The 25,937-nt window shown below is 36.2% G+C and overlaps 1 protein-coding gene across 1 annotated transcript in view; it reads right to left on the bottom strand.

Annotated features, from left to right (window-relative positions):
* The window catches only part of LOC103605230 (calcium uptake protein 2, mitochondrial-like), a gene marked incomplete at its 3' end in the record, with an annotated part of 94,100 nt that overhangs the window by 61,009 nt on the left and 7,154 nt on the right, over positions 1–25,937 (bottom strand). Inside the window, exon 3 of the mRNA XM_008589815.1 lies at positions 25,787–25,934. Within this exon, the coding sequence (XP_008588037.1) occupies positions 25,787–25,934 (148 nt within the window). The remainder of the gene's footprint in view (positions 1–25,786; positions 25,935–25,937) is intronic.

The raw sequence follows: 25,937 nt of genomic DNA, 5'->3' as shown, positions 1-25,937 counted from the left end.
GTCAAGCTAAATAAAAGAAACAGGAGAAAAATACCATTATAAAACTTAAAAAAATTTTTAAGCAGTCAAGGTTAGAATCAACACTGCAGAAAATATATTAACTATATGCAAATATATGGACTATAAAAAAATCACACAGAAGGCAGAAGAAAAGCACAAAGAAAATCCAACAGAGAAAATAATATCCACATACAGGACAGACACCAAAGATTCAACAGATGAATGAATAACTGCTGTGCTTCAGGAAGATAAAGAGCAAATCAAACAACCATTTAAAAAATACAGTGAAAAAAAATTTACTGAAACAAAGACTTGAATTTACCACTCTATTGCCACTGCCCTATGGGTATGCATCTAGGTTTGAATAATCCCAGAAGGCCTCAGGGGAGACTGATCCGTTTTAGTCTCTTTCAGAAAATCTGAATAAAGTTAGAACCATGATGCCCTTATTGCTAGATTCAACCTTTTAAAAACTGTTCCCTGAGCTGAGCCCGTGGAGCACTCGGGAGAGTGCGGCGCTGGGAGCGTAGCGACGCTCCCGCCGCGGGTTCAGATCCTATATAGGACTGGCCGGTGCGTGCGCTCGCTGGCTGAGCGCGGCGTGGGTGACACCACACCAGGGGTTGCGATCCCCTTACCGGTCATGAAAAAGACAAAAAACAAACAAACAAAAAACAACTGTTCCCTAACACCAAAAAAAGACACAGTAGAAGATTAGACATATTTTATCTCTAAGATTATTCTTAAAAGACACACATTGCCTTTTAAAACCCAATGTTTGTTTAAAACCCAATGTGGGGCCTATTCAAAATTCCACGGGAAAAATGAAGGGAAGAACAATAGAAAACAAATAACAATGAAAATCACATTCTGGTTTTATATTGCCTTTATATATTATGTGGGGAAATAAAAGCACTGCAAGAGAGGTAAAAGCACTGAAGGTATCCAACCTGAAATACTGGAGAGAATTTTTTGCGCCCCCCCACCTGTTTATTGTAGTTGGAACTATTCCAGTAGGAATGGAATAAACAATATTAATTTAACCTTTACTGGAATGAGGTTTCATAAGATACCTGCACAAATCTACTCTGTTGGCCAATGTATACAATTACATATAAATAGCTGATGGACTGGCATGAGAAGCAGCTGCCTGAGAACCCAGCTTGTCAGAAAGAGAGGAAGGGTATGGAATGCAGTGCGGAGATCAAAGAGCAGCTTAGCCTGTTGGTGGCTCTGTTATCCTAAATCTATCAGAGACTGAATTCAGTCTTCCTAGGCAGAAAGTGGTGGGAGTGGGGGATGAATTCCTCCAATTTGCTTCTCAAACCTGCATCTAATACTAAATATATGGGATAGGAGAAGCAGAAGAAATGCTGGGATTTGGGGTTGTACTGCACCCGTGAGAACCATCCACATGGTTCTAGTTATGTATAAAATGCTCCATGGATTTCAAGGATTACTTGTAATGCAGTAAAAATTGTGACAAAGGAATTAAGAGCAATGAGTGATGTGAACTGGATAAAAGAGATCTTTGAAAGCTGATGACTTCTGTTAAAACATTTCACTAGTTTATTGCCTTTAAAGCAACAGGTGCTTCACCATTCTGTCTCTACTTTTTATCCATGAAGTGACAAATTGGAAAAGTTAGTTCTCTGTTCTTTGTTGAACATTCTTTGGTCTCTGCATTTCTCAGGAAGAAAGAAAGGGCCTGTATTACAATGTTACAGCTTTCAATTGTCCAATATATATACACACTGTTAGACAAAATATAGTAAAACCTACTCATTTGGGGCCTTTATCCTGGAATTTGTAATAATCTGGATAAAATATAATTGCTTTGTTGTCTTTGAACTTTCTGTTGGTGTGATTGAAAGAATATATCTTTTTTTCTTAAAGAAACCTCTACAATTGGAAATTTTCACTCATTAGACAGAACTTTTCCACTTTGTTCTGAATTTGGGAGATTTTACTGTATATGAAACATAATACTACCAGACTAAGTTAGAAGTATTCACTGCATAAGCTATGTCTCATGATAACTTCTATGAAACGACAGAGTATTAGCCAAGGATACAAAAGACATTCATGGGAAATTTGGAAGCTCTGGAAACTACTCTCTCTGGCTTCTGAATATTGTCTGATTTAGTGATGGTCTAGTCTAGACTTCTTCCCAGAGGCTTGAAGAAAGCAAGAGTGGCTTTTCTTAAATGAGCATGGCAAAATGAAATGGTATATGTTATATAGATTATTTTTAAACGCCACAGATTTCTGTCTGGCAAGGAGTGGCCACTGTCAGGAGATGCTGATGAGTAAAGAAATAAGCTTCCTTTCTTCTAGCAACTGCTTTCTCTTTCCTGATTAAATTACTGAGCAGAATATTAATTTTCCCTTCCTCCATAATAACTTTCGAGGAGGTACCTCATAACTACATATATTTTTGTTTATGCTCTAAACAAAAAGTTCAATTAGGTTTCAAATGATCAAGAAAAAAACCAGAGCCTTAATTTAAATTCTCAATACCCCTCCTAAAGTATCATCAATATCATATACTGCAACCATAATTAATTAATATTTTTCTTAAGAAACAACTGACTTTCTTTAGCTTATTTCCTTGTACAGGAGAAGTTAAAATACTACTTTGTGAACTCTTTCTACAACTACATGTGAGCAACTTGAATCCAAAAATCCAAAATGCTCCAAAATCTTACACTTTCCGAAAGCCAACATGACGCTCAAAGGAAATGCTCATTAGAGCATTTTGGATTTCAGATTTCCAGATTAGGGATGCTCCTTGCAAATATTCCAAAATCCAAAAAAATCCAAGATCTGAAACACTTCTGGTCCCAAACATTTCAGATAAGGGATACTCAATCTGTACGCAACATCAACTTATTTAATCAACACTGCATGTCTCCTATGCCCAAACATCATACAGAGATAAAATGATGAATGAAGACTCACTCACTTCTTAGTGGGAGGCATAGTAGAAGACAGTGTTAAAGCAGAAGTATAAAAGGAGCAACCAGCATTTAGCAAATGTGTATATACCACAGGAATGTTTCAAACTCTAATTATTTTTCCCACATTATCAATCAACTATGATATTTTGATTTCTTTTCACAATGAGATATATGCACCAGACTAATATTTTTCAAGATTATATAATTAAATTTAAGTGATATTTTGATTTCTTACTTTTCACAATGAGATATATGCACCAGACTAATATTTTTCAAGATTATATAATTAAATTTAAATAGGAAACTAGTAACAGGTCTGGTATCAGTAAATTTACTTGGATTATGACCTCTTTGGGCAGCTGAGAAGTAGATGTAGAGCAGTAAGAAGAAACTTTTATGACATAAGCTACAATTTAATTTCAGGAACCTTACATATCCATGCAAAAAAGGTCTGGAAACTGAGAACTTCAAGTAAGTCTGGGTAAAGTGCTGCTATCAGAGGGCTGAATCATAAACAGGGGCTACCGCTAGGGATAACAACATTTAGGACACTGTATCCTACAATACATTACACAATAAGAAGCAAAGAGAGGGATGGATTAAAGGGATCCCTCTCTCCTTCCTCCCATCACTTCATGGGAACAGCTGCAGTCTGCAGCCATAAGTATTTTATAGTTTGGGACTCTAGAAGGAAAGTGATTCATTCATACAGTATTTTGCCCTGCTTTCCCCCTATGCTCCCACATTCTCCGTGACCAATTCAGACGTCCATATCCCAATCCCCAGCAAATGGCTGTCACCTCCGTATGCTTCCCCAGCTTACAGAAAACTCATAGTGAGGATGGCTCTTTAAAGTATGTGGGTGAATACTGATGTCAGTTTGCCTACCACCAAATCCCTCAAGCCCCACACCCTAATCCTACACAAAATTTGATTAAAGATTGGAATTATTTTTCAAAACTGCAATGTATTTTGGTTGCATACAAATGGAAATTTTACTCAAAACAAAAATAGAACAAAATTTTTAACAACTTTCACGTAAATGGAAAGATAATGAAAGTTTGCATGCAGGGGCAGATTTGTAAATTCTTATCAAAAACAAAAATTATATTTCTTTTTAAAAATTCCACTGATAGTATTTTTTACGAATTTGTCTTAGTACAAAATGAATATTGTACTAATTTAAAATGTCAACCTTAGTTTTGATCACTGCTAACATTTTTTTCCCTAAAACTGACTTGACTTTCTGGGTGGGGTGTGCTTAAGCTTTAGTATTCACTTGGCTGCCTTTGATCAACTTCAGCAATCCTTTCCAGAAGACAGATTAAATAATGACTTACTTGCTTCTGATTGTAACTGAAACACTTCACATAGCTAAGCATGTACAGAGTTACTTGCTTCTTGTCCCCTTTTTCATTTGGCTAACCTATTTGTTAACAATTAATTCTGGTAGTTACCTACTCCAGGAGTCCTTCCTGGAGTACCCATTTTGGGTTAAGTGTCCTCCCTTGTAAGCAAACACAATCCTAAGTAAATTTTTATCAAAGTCCTGACCCTGTACTGGAATTGTTCGTCCCACAATACACTGAATTCCTCAAGAACAGAAAGTATCTTTTTTTCTCTGTATCACTAGTACCTAGTACATGGTTAACACTGTTAAATGCTTTAAAAAAAAAGTGTGCCACAAATGAATGGATCTTTATGAATAGGGATCAATACCAAGCTCAAAGTGTGATATTAAAAAATAATTTTAAAATAGATTTCAGTCTTTGAACCAATATGCAAAGATTAGTTTTTGTATTTTAAACCTTAGTAATAACCTACTAAAATATCTTTAGATAGCTAGGTATGTACTCTGCCATGTGCAATTTCACTAAAGAAGTATGCACACAAACAGAAATAAAGGCCCTTTCTTTCCTTTTACTATAACCACAAATTACTGCATACTGCTAATTACTTTAGATTTTAAAAAATGCCTTGTAACAAGGGGAAAGATGTAAAGACATCGACAGGTTGTGGCAGTGTTAATTGTACCAAAGGGGATTGCCTTATTTTTTGCCTAGCACAGAAACCATGGAATCTCAGAAACAGAAAGGTCTGAAACTGGATTATACCAGCTGCTTTCGTACTCTCCTTCTGTAAATCTGAATGAATGATCTGACGAATTTCAGGCCTTATACCACAGTTGGTTTAGGTTTTAATGGATTTTTTCAGCTTTATCTTGGAGTTCACTGACAGACTAAAATACAATATTTCTATGACAAAATTCTGCTATTAAAATGTATTGGTATGAAATAAGCCAGGGATGAGCTGGACGTTTTACCAAAATAGGCAGTTTACTCGCAATGGTACTAAGATACATGCCATTCATATTTCTGTTGATTTTATAAATTAAATCACCAGTAAATAAACTAATATATAGATTACACAATATAAAAAGTAAAATAAAGCACAGATATGATTACATAATATTATGGCAAATTAATGTATTGTTCAAGCCAAGCTCTGCTTTGTATGTTATGTACAAATGTAGAGCAAATCATTTAAGACTTGGCAAGGATTTGCCAAAACCTTCCTTTCTGCTTTTACCTTATTCTTTTTGACATATTTGATGATAGTATATCCATGCTTTCATTTAGTAATTTCTGAAGATACGTTAGCAATGAAGATTTAAAAAAATTTCATAACAGAATTTGGTGTATGATGATTAGAAAACCAGATTTTTTTTTTTTTTTGCTTTAAGGTGGCATCAAACGTAACTAAAGTTAAAACAAACAAAAAAGTAAAATTGCTAAATAATTGCAAAAGAATTTCCCTCTTTACTTCTTCACAATTGCTGCCAATTGACTAGTTCCCAGAGTTACTTTTCTCCTTCAACTTCCTCTGCCCTTTTATGTCTTTTACAACAGTTGGTGTCAACTGGGGAAATGTGACTTCTAAATCTTAACCTCAAGTATGGGAAGAAGCAGTATAAAAATAAAACTGTGCCAGCAAATCATCCAAAAGCTAGGAGTAATATAGTGACGTGATCAAAGCAGTGAGGTGGAAGTTAGCAGAATTGTTAACATTTGCCCAGGTAGCACTGAGGTCTGTACCAAATATGAAGTTCTTTGGGTGCACGTGAAAGAAAAATCTTTCTTAACCTGAAGATTTTAGAATTTTATACGAGAAACAAAATCAGCAAAAACTTGTAATTTATAAGTTGCTACATGCATTCTTTATTAGTAGGCATGGACACATGTAGCATTTGGGTAATCTTTCCCTATTAAAATTTATTTGGTGTATCAACTACTGTGCTCTTTATAATCAAGAAAATAATCTTAGAACTTGGGAAGAGAATGGAACAAGTAAATATTTGTAGCCTAGAACAGACACAGCCTGAAGTTCTGAAATGATTCAGGCAACCAAAATCTCCAAACGTGAATTGCTAGTGAAGTATGCAAAAGTAACACTGATTATTTAAAAACCTGGATGGATTTTGTTACTTTTAGTTAAAAATTAGTTTCTAAATATTTATGGGATATTACTTAGATATTCTCTTAACTTATAATTTTTGTGAAACTTTATATAAGTAATATATATTTTTACCAGTATTAATAATATTCCTATGAATTTATAGGTAGACTTCTTAACGCTGTGAGTACTTCAGTAACTCAACTCACTCACAGACAAGAGGGTGAAGAGAATAAATATGAAGAAGTTCTCTTGGTCAATGAAGCTTGGTTCTAACCGACAAATGTGTTTTCCATTTATAAAGGTGTAAACAGGATAAGCTAGTAAAACAGGGCTAACAGAATGTACGCTGGGCTAGAACAGAGAATGTACAAAAGAGAAGAACTGGTGAAGAGTTTAGAAGCAAATATCATAAATTATCTGATGTAAAAGTAGTATCATCCAAAAGCTAGGAGTAATACAGTGAAGTGGAAAACAATTTTATATATAACATTTGAAACATTTTATAATGTGAAGAAGGATAAATATTAAGAATCAGGAAGGGACAAGGATGTAAACTAAAAATCTAGAGCAGAGGCTCTTAACCTCACACTACATGATCATATTTCTGGTGTTCATAACTCCCTGAAATCGTATGTGAAATAGGTGTATGCATTTTTTGGGGAGAGAGGATACATAATTTTTCCCACATTCTCAAACAGATTCACAACCTATTCAAAGATTAGGAAAAATGACCAAGATGAATCAGCAAACATGAGTAATAACATGGTACAATACAATGATGATTAGCAAAATAAAATGCCCCAATTTTAAGTACTGCTCATATTAGAACAGTGTATATAGTTACTTAACTTTAAATAACAGACAAATATTAGACTGAATCCCCCTTAGACATATAGAAAGTGGTCTCTTTTAGAATTTATTTACTTATTTTTTGGGCAGCTGGTCGGCACAGGGATCGAACCCTGGACATTGTTATCAGCACCATGCTCTAATTAACTGAGCTAACTGGGCAGCCCTCTTTTAAAATTTAAAAGGAAAAGAAGTTTCCCCAACATGACAAAGTATGAAATGTGAAATCCATTAATTCTAGATCCTCTAAAAATGTCTTACATTTTCTATCAGATAAAGCAGATTAATTAAAACAAAGAATACACACAATCGCTATATAGCCAGAATAAAGCAAAGACTAATGAAAATCATTGCTACATAAAAATTTCAAATAAAATCCTGGTCTTAATAAAATCTTATATGGATATCTGCATAATTCTGACTTTTGTTTTCATTATACCTTTCCAATGATGTTGCAATAAAGCCACCATAGCCTGCCTTGGAAGCAGTTGTCACAATAAGTATGAGAAATACTTAAGGCCTTTAGCAAAGAAACAACTAAAGAGAAATATAGGCAAGAAGAGACTGGAGAGAAAGGATAAAGAGGCAAGAGACAGCCTCCAAAAGGACCAGGACAGCTCACTTGCACTATAATGACATTATCTGGAACCAACATTGTTATTTCTTAGCTTCAGAGCTAATAACTTTATCTCTACAATATGAAAGAACAATACTTTGTTAATACATCAATATTGTCCTGCAAAGTCTTTAAAAAAAAATCTTTCTACTCAAGATATAACACCCAAAAGTTTAACAGTAACTAGTTTTTGCAAGCTGTGATAGGAGGAAGATGGTTCTTATATGTTCATTTTTGACTTTTCTCCTAAATTTTCAATAATATACACATCATTTCAATAAGAAAAAAGCAATATAACTTTTAAGAACCAAGACACAAACAACAGCACCAGCTAAATTCCTAATATATTTTAAGAAATTTCAGTAATCATAATAAAATATTTATTATTTATTTATTGTTTCAAGAGGAAATCTTTTCATGACTGTAATTTACGATGAACTTAATCACTGCCTAACGGTCAAGTCTACTAATGAAATACTAAGTCCTAATTCAAAAATTTATTATTTATTTATTGTTTCAAGAGGAAATCTTTTCATGACTGTAATTTAAGATGAACTTAATCACTGCCTAACGGTCAAGTCTACTAATGAAATACTAAGTCCTAATTCAAAAACAAAAAAGTTGCAGTATTAAATACGTCAAGTTCCAATCACTGATAAAATATGATCAGTTAGTATTAAGTTTCTGAAAAAGAGAAGTGTGTTCTGGAACGTATTATACTACTGATTGTCCTCTGTCTACTGCAATGGTCTCCTAGATAAACCCCGATGCTTCCTTATAATCATTTTTTTCTGTTTGCCATTCAAGTATCTTATACTTGGTATGTCTGAGAGTAAGTACTACTAGAAGAGAAAAATCTTTCATATACACTTCAACATATGTAGGATGCTGGATGTGATGGTTAAATGAGCCTTCAGGAGGTGCTAGTCTATTTATTGTTTGTTTTTCCTTTGCAGTATGGCAGTCACAGCTCCACCTATGGCAAACCCGCTGAAGCAACATTCACAGCAGTACTACACCACCAAAAGAGCAGCCCCCCTGACCTAAACTTCAATCCCGGAGCAATTCCAAGCATTTCAGAACTCACCAGGACAGTGGGTTTGAATAGAGGCAGAAGCCATATTACAAATCTGCTTCTGATTTGAGTTTGTTCTTAATTTGGCAACTACACCAAATTAAACTGAAAAAGATTTTGTCTTTAAAACCTTCAATAGTGTGATTTAATCTCTTGGCATTTACACTGTACACACACAGAAACACAGAAACCAACTCATTTATAGCTTCGTGTGTATAATCTAATCGTGTATACTAGTGAATGAGAAAAATTACAATCTCAAACAGTATATATACTAAGTCATTCATATTTTGCTTTGGAATATCTAGAATAATTAGTGGAAAACCACTGTGCTTTCATATTTAAAGATCATTTTGCCTAATTTAAAAAATGGTTTGTATTTCCAGGGTACATACCAGCTAAGTGATGAGGGACTGAGGACAAAGATGCCTGGGATCTTAAGGTATAAAGTTTCTGGTACATAACATATAAAGCGTATAATATACATGTGGATAAATTTAAGATCTTATAAGGCCTCATTTCTTAATTAATAGTAATCACAACTTTTACTCTACACACCATACATCCATGGAACTTTCATAGATGTCAATGATAACTTTCTATATAGACCAGGCTGTACTTTAAAAAATGATTCTTGAAATACTATTTCTATATTGAAATTACTTACAGCTAGAAAACATTTAATAATCTTATTTATGGAGGGCAGGTTATTAAGAGAAAATATTTGCTATTGATTTACTTTCCAAATATTCACCACTTTTTAAAACTATGAATATAACTTTTAATTCATACACTGCTACTATTAGAGGCTTAGAATATATTTATTCTTTGTTGTAATTCATAAAACTCCAAAATTCACAGTAACAAAACCATCAATTTGTATACATTATCTACTAGAACATATGGATTACAGAATAAGAGCAAATAGTAACAATTTTTTACTTGCGTTCAGCTAAACAAACATATTTGCAAAAGTAAAGATTATGCTTTTATATTACAATTTTCTTTCTTCCTTGGCCCCCCACAAAAGTACCTCCATAGATTTATAATAGGATATATTAAGTACTGTCCTCCTATTATATACAAGGAAGGAAAGTAAGACAACCTTTCATTTATGCAGGACAAATAGCTATACCAAAGGCACAAATTACATCTAATCATGGGATATAACTTTGCCATTTTTCTTTTCATAATCTAGCCATTCACACACTTTGATTTCTGACTTCCATTTGGGTTTATTAACATCAAAGCTTTGTCATCACTTATCTGTTTTTACAAACATTTCTACCTGAGGCAATAAAGTATAAAAACTTCTTTGCATTCTTGCTTTACTGCTGCAAGAAAGCTTTAGTCTTCACTGGGCTTAGAATGTTTCATGGTTATTAAACTTCTGTATGTTGCTGTAAAGTTTATTGCCCTTGGCATACCAATTTTAAATGTACACTCATTAAACCCAATGCACTGCACACAAATACACTAGCAGTACACTCCAATAAGTTCCAGTTTTATCCATTATTGTCTTATTAATGTCATTTGTTCCCACAAAAATAATCACCACAAATAAAATAGCTGCAAGTAAAAGAAAGAAATGCCAATTTAATTTTATAAATACTTTAGAGTGCTAATAGCATGTTAAAATAGCTCCATCTTATTAATTATATTATTTGAGTTTTTAAAATAGTCACTGACGTACGATAGAAGAAAATCCTATCTCTAATGAAACTTGTTAATTCACTTCCTAAGTTATTTCTGTTTGACTGTTTAAACATAATGGTCCACATTCCTTGCTTTTATTTAAAATTTGTGACCATATGTTTTATTTGGGTTGTATTCACAAAATACAAAGTGAGTTCAAAATATAAATTTAAATGATACCAAAGAAAAACAAACCATCTTTGGTATTCTTACTATTTTAGAATTTTAATAATTTTTAACTTAATGCCCATATTCATTACTTGTATTAAACTCATAATACCATATTTCTGAAAAATAATTTGTTAGATAATACTTTATAGCAACATTAAAAAATTCCAATTAGGTGACTTGCCAAAAGAAAGCCATCAGAAGCTTGTGGCAATTGGTCCTATATTCATCATAATTGTTGGGTCTAAACTCTCATTGTTCATGAACTCTGTAACTTATCCCTTCTCCCCTTAACTCTTTGGGTTACTCTCTCCAGGAGCAGTTATTACAGATCCCTTCAATATGGCCCACATTTCTGATTCTACCTCTGTATTTCCCAGAGCAGTACACAATCGGTTTTTTTTTAATAGAAGGAAAGAGTAAAATTAGTTTTTAGTTGGCTTCTAGGATTAACCATACCCTCTGCTTTCATTCCTGTTATAAGGGAAGAAGTATCATTGCTACTGTACAACATCGAACCTTTCTACTTGTGGTCTTCACTCCACATAGCCTTCTTTCTTTAATTAATAGTAATCACAACTTTTACTCTACACACCATACATCCATGGAACTTTCATAGGTGTCAATGATAACTTTCTATATAGACCTATAATTATCCCAAGTCAGATCTGCAACAATTCTTGCCTCCTTATTACATCACTGTATCAGCATTCAAACATCCTCTACTGTCTCTCATCTTAAAATAAAAACAAAAACAAAACCTGTCCTTGGTCTCCTATCTCCTGCCCACCTGTGCTCTTTTTAAAACTCTTTACAGCAACACTTCTACAAACAAGTATCTCTACTTGTGTTCTTTGCTTCCTTACTTCACAATCTCTCCTCAACAAATTCTGATTAGATTTCTGTCCCAAATGTTTTACTGAAACTCCTCTTGTCAAGGTCATCAACAACTTCCCTATTGCCACACCCAAAGCTCAATTTTCTGTTCTCACCACCTCAGCAGCAACAGACATAAATGAGCACTCCCTCATTCCTGAAACATTTTCTCATGACTATACGGTAATGTTAAGCATATAATTTTGCCACTTATCTAAAGCTTTTTGGTTATGCAAATATTCTCCTTTTAGAGAGATTATATGAAACTGCCATATGAAACTTCTTGCTATACTTAAAGGATGCTACAGTATCCATGAAGCACGAGAAAATACTGTTTTATTCACAGAATTAGTTATGCTTCTGAGCAACTGGCTACTATGAAGCATGTAGCTGCCCTGTTCCCCTTTTTGAACTTGCTGCTAAGTTTAAAATCAAATTTATGAGTCACTTCAAGTGTAATATGGGACCTTACAGAATATATTTTAATCTTCTTTATGGCATACATTTATTACTCTCCTTTCCCTATTTTTCTTTTAAAAATTATAACTTACAGTAGCATTTTTCTAAACCACCTTAAGTCTTTCTATTACCAACGTCAGCATAAATATGGTATAAAAAGAATGACAGCATTAAAGTTAGTAGGGAACAATGTCTACCTCTGTCTTCCTAGAAGCTGCTCTTCCAGGCTTCTGCCCTCTTTCCCATTATTTGTCTGACATTTCAGAGAATAAGATTTTCCATATCCCAGGCAAATTATCTGTCATTTCGTGATACCTAACCTAAAAGCTTTCTTCCCTCACATCAGTTAATCAAGAATTGGTGGCATTCCTTTCTTCTTTCTTCCCCTTTGCCAGGGACGAGTGGAACAGGGCATGGCATGTGCAAGGTACAGCTTTCAGGAGACTGTTACATATGGGGAGACTCAGTATCCAAATAAACTTGATGGTAATGGGTTGAAACTCTGAGTAAAATAGGAATCCATGAGTCCAAATAGATATAAATAGGGGAGAAGAGAAAGCCCTATGAACTCTCATAGTATCTCCCCACAATAGTTATTCATTAATGAGCATAAAATATTTAACTTTACAACGAAGAAACGTGGCAGATACCATCTTAACCAAATGATAAAAGTAAATATCGCCAGTAGAAATCTACATTGTGTGCTTCCTAATAATGAGATACGTTGAAAAGAATACAGCATGGCTTTAGTGGTATTCACAACAAAAATGCACAAAACATAAATATAGTTGAGGAAACAACAACCAAACCTAAATTAAGGGACATTCTGTTTGACTGTTTGCAAAGTAACTAGCCACTACTCAATGACAGGTGAAAATGTTTTAAAACTGCTAACATGTATAATAACAATATAGATGGACTGAATCTTGGAGGAAAGACACACTAATTTTGAACTGAATTTAGCCATTTTAAGCACAACTTTAGCTGGGCATTCTATCTACTCATTCATTCATCCACTCACTTATTCGTTTAATAATTACTTATTAAGTACTTACTATGAACCAGGGACTGTGCTAGGTATTGTTAGTAAAATGATAAATGAAACATTTTAAGCACAACTTTAGCTGGGCATTCTATCTACTCATTCATTCATCCACTCACTTATTTGTTTAATAATTACTTATTAAGTACTTACTATGAACCAGGGACTGTGCTAGGTATTGTTAGTAAAATGATAAATGAAAGCTAAATAATTATGTACAAGTACTTCAGAATGGTAGTTGTAAAAATAATAACAACTAAATGTGGGCTTAAGGTAGATGATATTTCAGTGAGTCCTGGATCTTGATTTTCTTTTTTAATAGATTCAAAGAAGCTGGACTTAGAACTGCACGGTTGAAGACATTTTGCTTTTTCCTAACATGAAGACATCTAATTCAAATTAATTAATTATTAAACTTAGCATTTACAATACATTTATATAACAGAATTAACTATAGAAATGATCATACAAAATTAATCTAAACCCAGTAAGTAAGCTTTATAATGTGAGACAATGACTGAAATATAATATTCTGCCATATTATTTTCCTTGCCAAAGCCTCAAATCCAGATTCCGGGCAGGTTATAAAAACAGGTAATATATAAGAATTCTGAAAACTTTTAAGCCAGTCTTGATATCTGTATGGAAAGACCCAAATACTATTTATTAATTCTCAAACCATACTAATTTATCTAACATGATTTGATCACAGTGGACAAACAGCATTTTTTCTTAACTACTCTTAGCCTGTTTTGCCTTTCTCCTGAGCACTGGGAAAATCATTTTCCAATCTGAGGGAAACCTTTCTGTTATGTTTCTTTGAGAGCTACTTCTATACCAAAGATTTCCTTTCTCCTAAGGACAAAGGTTTTGTCAAACAATGCATGTCATCTCAACTGAAGCGATGAAAATGTGACTAAATTCTCACATTCTCAGGCAATGACAACTAGGTCATGCCTGCCACCCGGCCAAAGGGATTGTAAAACACCACTGACTTATGTCCTAGAATGAATGAAATTCAGCATAAGCTCAGGGCTGCTGTGATAGTCTAATTAAATCTACTTTAATAAGGATTTCTTTAGTTATTTTACATTTTAACAAATTATATTTAAATACTCAGCAAAGTGCTACGGATTAGAATATAAAAAATAGTTTCTGAACTTAAAAGCTAATAATGTTGTTAGAGAGACTAGATGTACTCATGAGAAAATACAAATACTAGTTAATGGCACAAAACAAAACACTACGAAAAGTTAAAAAAAGGAGAAATTAAAGTAGGCTTCATGGAGATCATCTCCATGGATATAAACACGATCCTCAGAATGAGGAGATGACACTCCTTACAGAGAGGTTTGATTAGCAAGAATTGATAACAGAAACTGATAGTCATCATGGATGCCAAAATTTGTAAATTAAAAGCACGAAAAACTAGGCTGTTCTAAGAGGCAAACATTAGAAAGTTTGCAAGAGCTAATGCTGTTTTGTAATACAAGTTTCTAATAGATCATCTAATATTGCTGCAGTTTGTCTTAAACTCATTTAAAATGGTCAGTTGTAATCTAAGATGGGGTGAGACTAAGAGGCAAAATATCAGTTTAGAAATATGTGTCACAAAGGTCACTATATGGGATCTAAATACAAAATCACACCAATGTAACACACATTATTCTAAGATACGTTTGTATGTAAGGCATTTTATCATGATATTTACATGGATCCACCTGAAAAGTATTTTTTCCACTGCTTTCTTACTTAAATAAAAGCATGCAAAATTAAAACATCAAGAGAGATAAAACATTTATGAAATGTCAAAAAGATTAGGTGAGAAATCATTGAAATTAGACTTGACAACTAAATTAGAACCACAACTACAGAAAAAATAATTTTATTTACTCAGAAAATGATGTTACCTCAATTTACATAGTAACTTTCCTCTTATGAGAAATTGAAGTGATTCTCACACATTGAGCCACATTTTCATAAAGCATGAAGGTACAAATTTTATGAAGTATGGTTTTAAAACACATGTTTTCTGAAGTACACCAACAATTTCTGGTCACCACAACAGTAATTTTCATATTGGTGATTTACTAAATTTTCTCACTAAAAATAAGTTTTATTGAAAAATTCAAAGGCATTATAAACCTAATATGTTTTGAACCTAAGACAAAGATGACTAATTTATAAATCTAAGATTATTTTCAACTTTTAGTAGCATTTTCTGTACATAAAACAGATAGCAAGAAGGGATCTCTCAAAGGCTGTCCATCTGATTTTCTTCTAGACTTTGAGAAGCCTCTTTGATAGAACAGCTAGAAACCATGGCTCTTTAAGATCCAATACCAAATACTGACTACATTAGTTTCCTAGGGCTGCCATAACAAAGTACCACAAACTGAGTCATTTGAACAACAGAAATCTACTGTCTCACAGTTCTGGAGGCTAGAAGTCTAAGCTCAAGGTGTCTACAGGACCATGAGCCCTCTGAAGGCCCTGAGAAAGGATCTGTTTTAGGGCTCTCTCCTAGTGTCTGGTAGTTCATTGGCTCGTGGCAGCATAATTCCAATTTTCACATGGTATTCTACCTATGTGTGCATCTCTATGTCTAGACTTCCCCTTTCTATTAGGCTACCAGTCATATTTTTGTTGTTGTTGTTTGGTGGCTAGTCAGTATGGGGAACTGAACACTTGACCTTGGTGTTACAAGGCTGTGCTCTAACCAACTGAACTAAGTGGCCAGACTGTGTACAGGCTTTTGTTTTTTTTTTTTTTTGGACATCAGTCATACTGGATTGGGGGCCCAACCCAGTTCAGAATGACCTCATCTTAACTAACACACCTGCAATGATCATATTTCCAAATTAAGGTCATATTCTGAGGTAATGAGGCTTAAGATTTCAACATATGAATTTTGAGGGGACACAACTAAAGTCATAACACTCTACCCCAAATTCATGTCCTTCTCACATGCAAAATACATTCAACCCATTCCAACATTCCCCAAAGTATTAATCCTCCAGTATCAACTCTAAGTCTGAAACTCTTATCTAAATATCATAACTAAGTCCCAAATCTTATCATCTAAATCATCCAAATCAGCTATGGGTGAGACTCAGGGTAATTCATCCTTGGGTGAAATTCTACTCCTGTGAACCTGTGAAATCAGACAACAAATTATCTGCTTCCAAAACAATGATTAGACAGACATAGGACAGACATTCCCATTGCAAAAGGGAGAAATTAGAAGGAAAAAAAAGGGGTCAAGGGTTCCAGGCAAGTCTGAAATCTATCTGGGCAAATTCCATTAGATTTGAAGGCTTGAGAATAATGCTCGGTGGCTCCATGTTCTGTACTCTGGGTCTACCAGGTGGTGGCCTCATCCTCAAGGTCATTCTTCCCTTTTCTTGAAAGACAACAGCCAGATAGCTCTATTGGCCTATGGAATCCCAGAAGTCTGACAGCCTTCTTTCATTTCCTTTCTTCTCTGTTCCCTTCAGTCAAAGCTGGCAGCGTTTCTGCTGAGATGGATGATGATATCCATGGCTCACACGCTTAATCTCTTCAGCAAACAGTTGTCCAAACACACCCTTAGTATACCCTGAAGAGTACACTAAGTACACTAATTTCTCATTTTTTGCAATATGGACAGGCCAAGAATTTTCCAAATCTTAAATTCCAGTTCCTTTTTTGTGTAACAATGCGTTCTTTAATTTCTTTCTCCACTCATATTTTGCTATGTGCAGTGAGGAAAAACTAAGCCATGCCTTTCACACTTTGCTTAGAAATCTCCTTTCCTAAATATCCAATCTCATCATTCACAAGTTCTACTTTCCACATAAAAAAAAGAATACAATTCAGCCAAATTCTCTGCCAGTTTATAACAATGACTGCCTTTCCTTCAGTTTCCAATAACTTGTTCCGCATTTCCATCTAAGACCTTACCAGAGCACTTTAACAATTCATATTTCTAGTAACAGTCTATTCAAGGCAATCCAGACTTTTAAAATTATGTACCTCAAAACTATTTCAGCCTCTACCCATTCACCCAATTCTAAAGCTACTTCCACACTTTTAGGTATCTGTTACAGCAGCACACCACTTCCCTGTACCAAAACCTGTATTAGTCCAGAGAAGCAGAATCAATAGGATATATATGAGGGTACTTCAAAAAATTCAGGAAAGCTTTGTATTACCTCACCCAATTCTAAAGCTACTTCCACACTTTTAGGTATCTGTTACAGCAGCACACCACTTCCCCGTACCAAAACCTGTATTAGTCCAGAGAAGCAGAATCAATAGGATATATATGAGGGTACTTCAAAAAATTCAGGAAAGCTTTGTATTACCTTATAATTCTATTTTTCCACAAATTTTTGAAGTACTCTCACATCTCCCCAAGGGTAAGGGGAAAGGAAGGGGAGGGGAGAAAAGAGAAAAAGAGATATTTAAGGGATTGGCTCAAACAATTGTGGGGGCTGGCAAATCCAAAATGTGCAGGACAGGCTGGCAGGCTTGAATTCGGGTAAGAGGTGATGGTGTAGTCTTGAGTCTAAAATCTGCAGGGCAGGCCAGGGAGACTGGGAATTCAGGCAAGGTTTGTATGCTGCATTCTGGAGGCCAATTCCTTCTTCCTCAGGAAACTTCAGTCTTTGCTCTCCTAAGGCCTTAAAATAATTGAATAAGGCCTGCCCACATTATAGAGGAATGTGTTTTACTCAAAGTCTACTGATTAAATCTTAATCCCATCTAAAAAAATACCTTTCACAGGTACATCTACACTGGTGATTAACCAATCAACTTGGCACCATAACCTAGCCAAGTTGACACATAAAATTAACCATCACACTGATCTCACTGACTGTCCTGCCGTCGTTAATGATATTTGTATCAAAAATATAAAAACTGTAATTTCAACAATGTCTTATAGCCTTCTTCTTTCATTATTTATTTTTTTCACTACAATTAAAATACTCTAAACCTCAATTCCCACACTAAATTATCAGCAATTTTCTAAAGAGCACTAAAAAGTAATGCCAGGCAAAATCTCTGGTAGGGAGGAGTTTATTTTTTCAAATCAGGGAAATGTATCCAACAAACATTTAATGAGCACCTTATAAGTGCCAGGCTTTAAATTCAGTGTTAGCCAGACAGACAATAAATACTAAAGAAAAGCTCATTTTATTGTGTTTTTAAATTCTTTGATGATGAGAATTGTAGAAACAAAGGGACCAGTTAGACCATATCAAGTGTCCGCAAATCTTCAGCCCTGCCTATAACGCAAATATGAAAAACTTTAACTTGTACTGTTTGTTACAAGTAATCAAACTAAGGGTTGCTCTGTCCCTTGAAACTTGGGTGAAACTCTCTTTAACTCTATGCCACTTATTAATTTATTGTCTCTCAGCTCCTAATCCACCCTTCTTTGTTCTGCTTTGTGATACTGGAGCTGGACTTCATAAAGTTTTCTCCTTTGCCAGCAGGAGCATTAGTCTTTGTCAATGGAGGACATTGGAGTGACACTGCAAGACAACCAGAGGCAGAAATGCACTTTCCGTCCAGGTCCCAGTCTACCTTTTTTTTTTTTTTTTTCCCTTTTTGTCTTTTTTTCGTGACCGGTAACGGGATTGCAACCCTCAGTGTCCCGCCCGTACCGCGACCGGCAACGGGATCGCAACCCTTGGTGTCGCACCCGCACCGCGCTCAACCAGTGAGCGGACCGGTCTCTATATGGGATCTGAACCCTCAGCGGGAGCGCCACCGCGCTCTCAAGCGCTGCACTCTACAGAGTTCGCCACCGGGACGGCCCCCCAGTCTACCTTTTTAAATTCACAGCAGGAGCCCAAAGGCCCTCACAGACCAGCAAGGGCCACTTTCAATCAGTTCTAGTGGGCAAATACAGTTGCTTAGCTGTACCCTCAGGACACGCTCTTCCCACCTGGTGGGAGGCTTCCAAACATCTCCAGTGAGCAGCTTCCAAAGCAACTTCAGAGGGGTCCTTAGGCCAAATACACCCTACCAGGCTGCCACTTATGAGCTGCTCCAGGGAGCCAGTTCTGCATAGCTCTGGCCAGGCCCCAGGCCACATTCTCTTACCCAGCAGATCACTTCTATACACAAGTTCCAGCACTCTCACCCCTTCCAGCAATGGCAGTCTCCTACAGTCTGGCTGTGGTGCCTGTGTCATCCGGCAAGTTTCTTCATATTCCTTTATATTCCTGCGGTAGCCATGCCCTCTTCAAAGAGGCAGAATCTCAAATTTGGGGGTAGAAGGGAAGACCTCTTCCAAGTCCTTAGTTCCTTCACTGTCCAGTCTCCCTTGACCTAAAGGTTGTAGCTACTTTTTGGCCCCTGCAACTTCTGTACCCCCAAGAGTCCTTTTACTCCTTTGGCAGTCAATCACCTTTTACTGGATAATTTTTTATGTTAAATTTCCCTGTTCAAACTACTCGTTTGATTTTTGTCTCCAAATTGGACCCTGACAGAGATAAATCCCACCTTTAATTCCACAATCTATGAATGTTCAAAACCCTCCCAAGAGGGTTGCTAAGAATTTGGGCAACAGGGGGAACTTACATTCTCCTTGCCTCCTCTCTTAGGTATCACTTTCATCCAGTGCTACCTCTGCGTAAACCACAGGAACCTGTGTAACTCTGTTCAAGCACCTGTGAACTTATTAACTTTACTAAAGACAGGCTGGGAGATAGGAAGATCATAAGGTCATAAAGCTGCCTTTCCAATCCTGTTCTCCTCTTTCCCTCCCGTCTCTACTCCCACTACTCCGATGCTCCCACATTTCCCTATATGCTCCACATTCTTCTGCCTGTATTATGTGAAGCAGCTTTCCCTCACCTCTGAGGCCTGAGTCAGCCACATTCAGGTTCTTACGGGGCTTACTCTCTATCTACTTCAAGTACTTATCATAGTATGTAAACAAAAACCATTCTCTTCCTAAGAGGATTTTTAGCCAATTGTTAAGATATAGACCTTGCTGTAGCTATATCTTCAGTCAGTGCAATCAATGTTATAAAAAGTGTGTACCAGGCATTTAACTACAACACAAAAATATAGTGTTTATTAACACAGTTGGCTTTGCCATATGTGAGGATTATTTCCCAAATTAGAAAATAATTTAATTGGCTTGAGGTTTACCAGTTGAAGCATCTCAATAACTAGAGTGAAAATGCTTTAATTTTATTTAAATTCTAAAATTGATATTTGATATTGTAATGTGATAGTAAAGGACAAAAGCTTGCTGTATAAAGACAAACATAAATGTTAATAATATTAATTAACAAGTCAATCTCATATGCAGTAATAGGTGGAATAGACCCATCTTTAAACTTTTGAGACAAAGGTATACCTATTATTAAAGCATTATAAATTTCATCAATCTATTCACCCATTCAATAAATATTTATTGCATCTACTACATGACAGACTATTTTTTAGGCCCTGGAGATAAAGCTGAAAAGAGCAAGGTCTCTTATTTACTCATGTTTTCTACTAGGAATATGGCATGACATGCCTCTATGGCTTTAAGTATATAACTGAGTATTTAGGACAGTTAGTAACTTAGCTGATTCTAACCATTTCTAGATACTGGTTATAAATGCCAATCAAACCAAAAATAGACAAGGTCACCATGTAATGTAATTCAGTTCAGTTCATTCATTTGCTCTTTGGATAAACATTTATTATATGCCGTTGTGTGACTGTGTTTAGTCTAGGCCCTAAGAATACAGAGATAAAAAAGACAGACAAGAGTCCATTCTAGCATGAGAAGACTAAATAACTAGATAAAATAATGTAAAAGAGTGATAAGCACAACAAGAGAAAAGAAAAACCAACTAAATGATAACAGGGGAAAAAAATTTAAGGGTTTATAAATACAAAGATAAATAAATGTATAAAAGGAAATCAAATGTGAATGAATTTTAATGATAAGGAATTTGGACTTATTTAGAATTAAAAAATACAGTGTCACAGACTAGGTTATGCAAAATAATTTTACTTTTTAACAGTATTGGACAAATTCTCCACTGAAAATCAAACAGCAAAAAAAAAAAAACCTGTTATGAAGTCAGGGAAACCCATTGTATCCAATATTAGATATAATTTAAAAAGAAAATTAATGTAAAGCCAAAAACCCAAAAATTTAGGGAACAGATGAAATATCTGTGCAATTAACAAATGAATAAGAAGAAATAAAATACCACCACTGTTGCTAACTGTGAACTATACTGCATTTTACTTTGGTTTTACTGTTTTTTTTCTTTACTTCCCCTCCCCACTGCTGCCAAGTTTTGGGCCTTATTATTACTATGACATAACACCAAAGGTTCAGAAAAGTTTACTTTTAGTCTGATTTTACATGCTGTTGAGGATTTACTTAGCAATACGGAGGTTTGTTTATCTGTTTTCATTGATTTTGGTTTACCAATATATTATTTCTAGCTGGTAATAACAAAATACAATAATAGCCATAACTCTTTTATTATTGAAATTCCTGCAGGGGGAAAAATTTATTTTGCCATTTCAACTCTAAAACTCTCTAACTCCTAACCCCTTTCCCCACTGTAAGAAAATAATCTAAGTGATTCATTTTCAGAAATGACTTATCTGAGGGTGTTTTAACTGAAATGATTCAGGCCCAGTCTGAAAGTTGTCTGACTGGTCCAGCCCATTCCTGGAGGGCTGCTGAACAGATAGAGCTCTCCATGAGATGGTAATTAGTTACTAGCCCCATTGTCTTTCCCTGGTGTTTCTCCTTTCACAGGGCTTTAGTGGGCCTTTTTTGTGAGCTTGTACTGAGTCCTCAGACAAAGAAACTTCTTATAAGGAGGTAATAAATCGGGGTAATAAATCTTAGGTGTCATCCAGTAAGACTGTGCACCCCGTAGTACTCTCAGCCAATGAGGAACTGGGGGGAGGGACTTGCATACTAGGGAATAAATTGCTTGCTACAGCCCTTTTTTGCATGCCTGTCCTTCAGAAACCTGAACCTTGCAAGGCCGCAATTAAAGTTGCTGTACCTTGTGTCTCCGCATCCATCCTTTTGTACTGGATAGGTGAGGGCATTTCTCACACCTACTAAAATAACGTTTTATAATATTTTAAAAAATATCAAGGTTCATTAAGAATGCAGCTATCCTTTTAGAGCAGAATGGATCTGAACAACAGAATAACATTTTGTCTCCCTCCTCCTATCAATTCTGATCTGATTTTACTATGCTTGAATCAAATACAATAATATTGGAATGGGAATAATAATGAAAATCTTAGAACAGTTTTCAAATATTCTTATGTGTTTTAGAAGCAGTTTACATAGAAGTAACTTATATGCTGACATGCTCTAAAGCAAATTCTACTAAGAATTTCTTTGCAGGAGGCAATATTTTGTTACCCAGTTGTAATCACTAGAAACAATACAACTACATTTTATGCAAGACTTCTGTAACTCAGACTTCTTAGAAATTTATACTTAGGTGTCCTTCAAATTTATCCACTAATTTAGCTCTGATCAATGCTCTCCTGAATTACTGCAACAGCTCCCTAACTTTAGTTTTCAATTCACTCCCTTTATTAAAGTCTCCATACTCTTCCCAAAGGTTAAAACCAAATTTGTGATATAGTAATATATGTACTTCTTTATGCATTAAATAACATGTGGTGGCAAGTTGAATAAGTACTCTCATTTTGAAAATGTGATACCTTGAGATAGTTGTAACAACTATGATATGAGGAAATATCTGAGATTTCTATTGATGACAATGTCAGTAACTATAATACTACTGTAGCTTGTTGCCTACGTTTCTTTTTTTTTTGTCTTTTTTCTGTGTCCGGCAACGGATCGCAACCCTCAGTGTTGCCCCCGTACCGGACCGGGGACCGGCAACGGGATTGCAACCCTCGGTGTTGCTCCCGCGCCTCGCTCAGCCAGTGAGCGGGAACCGGTCTGCATATGGGATCCGAACCCTCGGGCGGGAGTGCCGCCGCGCTTCTCAAGCGGCGCACTATCCAGTGCGCCACCGGGCCGGCCCGTTGCCTACGTTTCTAATTGATGAAAACATTAAATTACAGGTCAATGAAAACAAAAATGTAATCTTTTTCTATCTAAGTTCACAGACCCCCTGAATTCTGTGCGTGGATCTGTGGGGGTTCATGAGCGTTAAGAACCTTTATAATGGCTTCCTGCTGCCCTCAAGAAAAAAATGCCTGTCACATGATTAAGGAGCACTTAATGATCTGATACCTGGCCATCACTCACACAGTTTTGAACCTCATCTATCGCAGCTCATATTCTGCTGAGTCAAATCTTACTTCCAGACCTCTGCAAAGCTATTCTCTTTGCCTGCAACAATCTTCCCCTTCTCTTTGCCCAGCAAACTCCCAATCGTCCTTCATGTGTCAGTTTACATATTATTCACTTAAGTAATCAAAACCGCGTTGGGTGCTCTTCCAGTACTCCCACAGCACCCAGCATTTACACCTACAATAGCATTTACCACACTATTAAAATCTCCCTCCCCCGTTAATCGGTAAGCACATGAACTGTGTCTCTAATACCACTCCTTGCACTTTGCCTGGCACAAAGCAGGATTTCAATAACCGTGGAAGGAAAAAAGAAGGGAGATCCCAATTTATCTGCTGTTTCATGACCTGGAATTCTATCTTTAATTTGTGATTGACCCTCACAAATGGGAACCAGAAAAGTGTAGGATTCCATTAATATAAATTCACTATTTTTACTGGAAAAATCAATTGGTGTGATGATTGAAAGTGAAAGACATTATCACTATTATTATAGATCCATAGCAGGAAGATTTTTATCGTCTTGTGATACTGAGTAAAATAATTATAACTATATGAACTCATAAAATAAAATTGTATCCAGAGATGAAAGATCACTAATTCTCTAAGGCCCCCTCATTCTCTCCAGTATTCAGCCTCTGCTGCTGAGAGGAATGTCCACTGTGGTAGCAGAAGGATGAGAGCCACTGTCTTAAATTGGTCCAACAGCAGATCAAGCAAATGCTGTGTCAACAGACCCAATAAAACAATTGATAATAAAATGGTTTCTGTATTACTTTAGCTAGGCTGAAAGTTACAAAGTTGCTGGATAGTGGGGACAGAATTGGGGAGAGAAACCAAATTATTACACTGTTGAGAAATTTTCAGAGTCAAGTCAGGAATTCAAAACATTAACAGACTAAAAGTGGGTCAGAAAAAACCCCCACTGAGATTAAGTGAAATCGGAATCTACAAATTGCTAAGGGCTTGGGGGGGGGGGATTTAAGTCATCATCTGGGGACAGTGAATGAATCACTTAGGATGGAAGGTTCTGAGTGTGACTACAGAGGGCTCTCAAAGTTCAAAAATGTGGATTTTATACTAGGCAGAATGAAGCACTACTGATTTCTGAAGAAGGGTACACTGTGTGGTTAAAGCAATATTCTGGGTAAGATTAAGCATTCCAAACAGGATGAATTAAAGGGAGAGAAATCAATGATGAATAATAAATTGAATTACCTGAGGCAAGATGAACTAACAAAAATGCTATGGAACACTAGAAGATAGATCCTTCCACCTGTGATCAGAAATGATGTGAGCATGGATGGGTGAGAGTTATTGCATGTATGATCTAGCAGTATCTTAATTTAATACAAATAAAAACATCATTTGCCAATACTTAAATTCACAAGGCCTGTTTTCCTCTCTTTTATTGTATCTGAATGTCCCTTATGTTCTTCCTTAGAAAGGCATAACACAAATCTAACAAATAAAGAAAAAGAATAAAATACTACTTTTAATTTTCAAAAAAATTCACATATAAAACTTATTAAAATCTGTATAAAATATATTAAAGGTAGTACTCTTTTTCAAATTTTTAAATGTTTTACATAGCAATATTACTTATCTTGAAGTAGGGTTCTTGACCTTTGCCTTTAACAGATGGAAGTTTTAGCAAAAATATTTTTTGCTTCGTTCTTGCGGTCCATCAAAGTACTAAGGTTTATAACTATGTAATAATGTTCCTTAGAATTGATAAAATCTGGAAATTATCGACTGGTTAACTTTTATGACTGACATTTTCATGACTAAAAAATAAGTTACCCACTAGGACAACTTCACCATGCAATACAAAGAAGCGGTCGTAAAGCTTTTAGTTGCACAGGTTCGCACAGGTACGTCGGGGTGGGGACCGGACGCACACGCCTGCAACCCGCACGCCACTTCACTCACCAGGGAGGAAGGACGAGGTGTGGAGAGAAAACTGAATTAAGACTCTTGAGTTAAGACACGCCCACACATCACCACCAAATTTGTGCGGTCGGTTTGCTGTCCGTGGCGTTCAGCTTCCGTGGGATTCTCCCAGGGGAGGCTGAGTCTCCCGTCACGGGCCTCGGATACCCTCGGGGGCCCGTGCGGAGGAAGGAGCACGTCCCACCTGCCGGGGTTGTCCCGGGCAGCGCCCCCACGCCAGCTCGGAAAGACAGGCGCGGCCGCCCAGCTCCAAACTCCTCCCCACCCAGGGCCGTCTGAGCAGGGAGGAGCGTGGCTGAGGCTCGCAGGAAGGTCCCGCCCGATACCTGTGCGAAGACTGTGAGGCTGCCCTCGCGCGCCGCGACGTTTACGCGGCCTTGGTGCCAGGTCGCTGCTGCTCCTACCAGGGCCACGCCGGCCACTGCCGCCGCCAGGGGCCCGGGGCCCGGCACGGCCCGTCGGCCGGCAGCGAGAGCG

Source organism: Galeopterus variegatus, unplaced genomic scaffold (assembly GCF_000696425.1).
Source record: "Galeopterus variegatus unplaced genomic scaffold, G_variegatus-3.0.2 Scaffold5664, whole genome shotgun sequence".
In the NCBI taxonomy this organism is placed as follows: Eukaryota; Metazoa; Chordata; class Mammalia; order Dermoptera; family Cynocephalidae; genus Galeopterus; species Galeopterus variegatus.
This window is presented reverse-complemented; position numbering and strand designations above follow the sequence as displayed.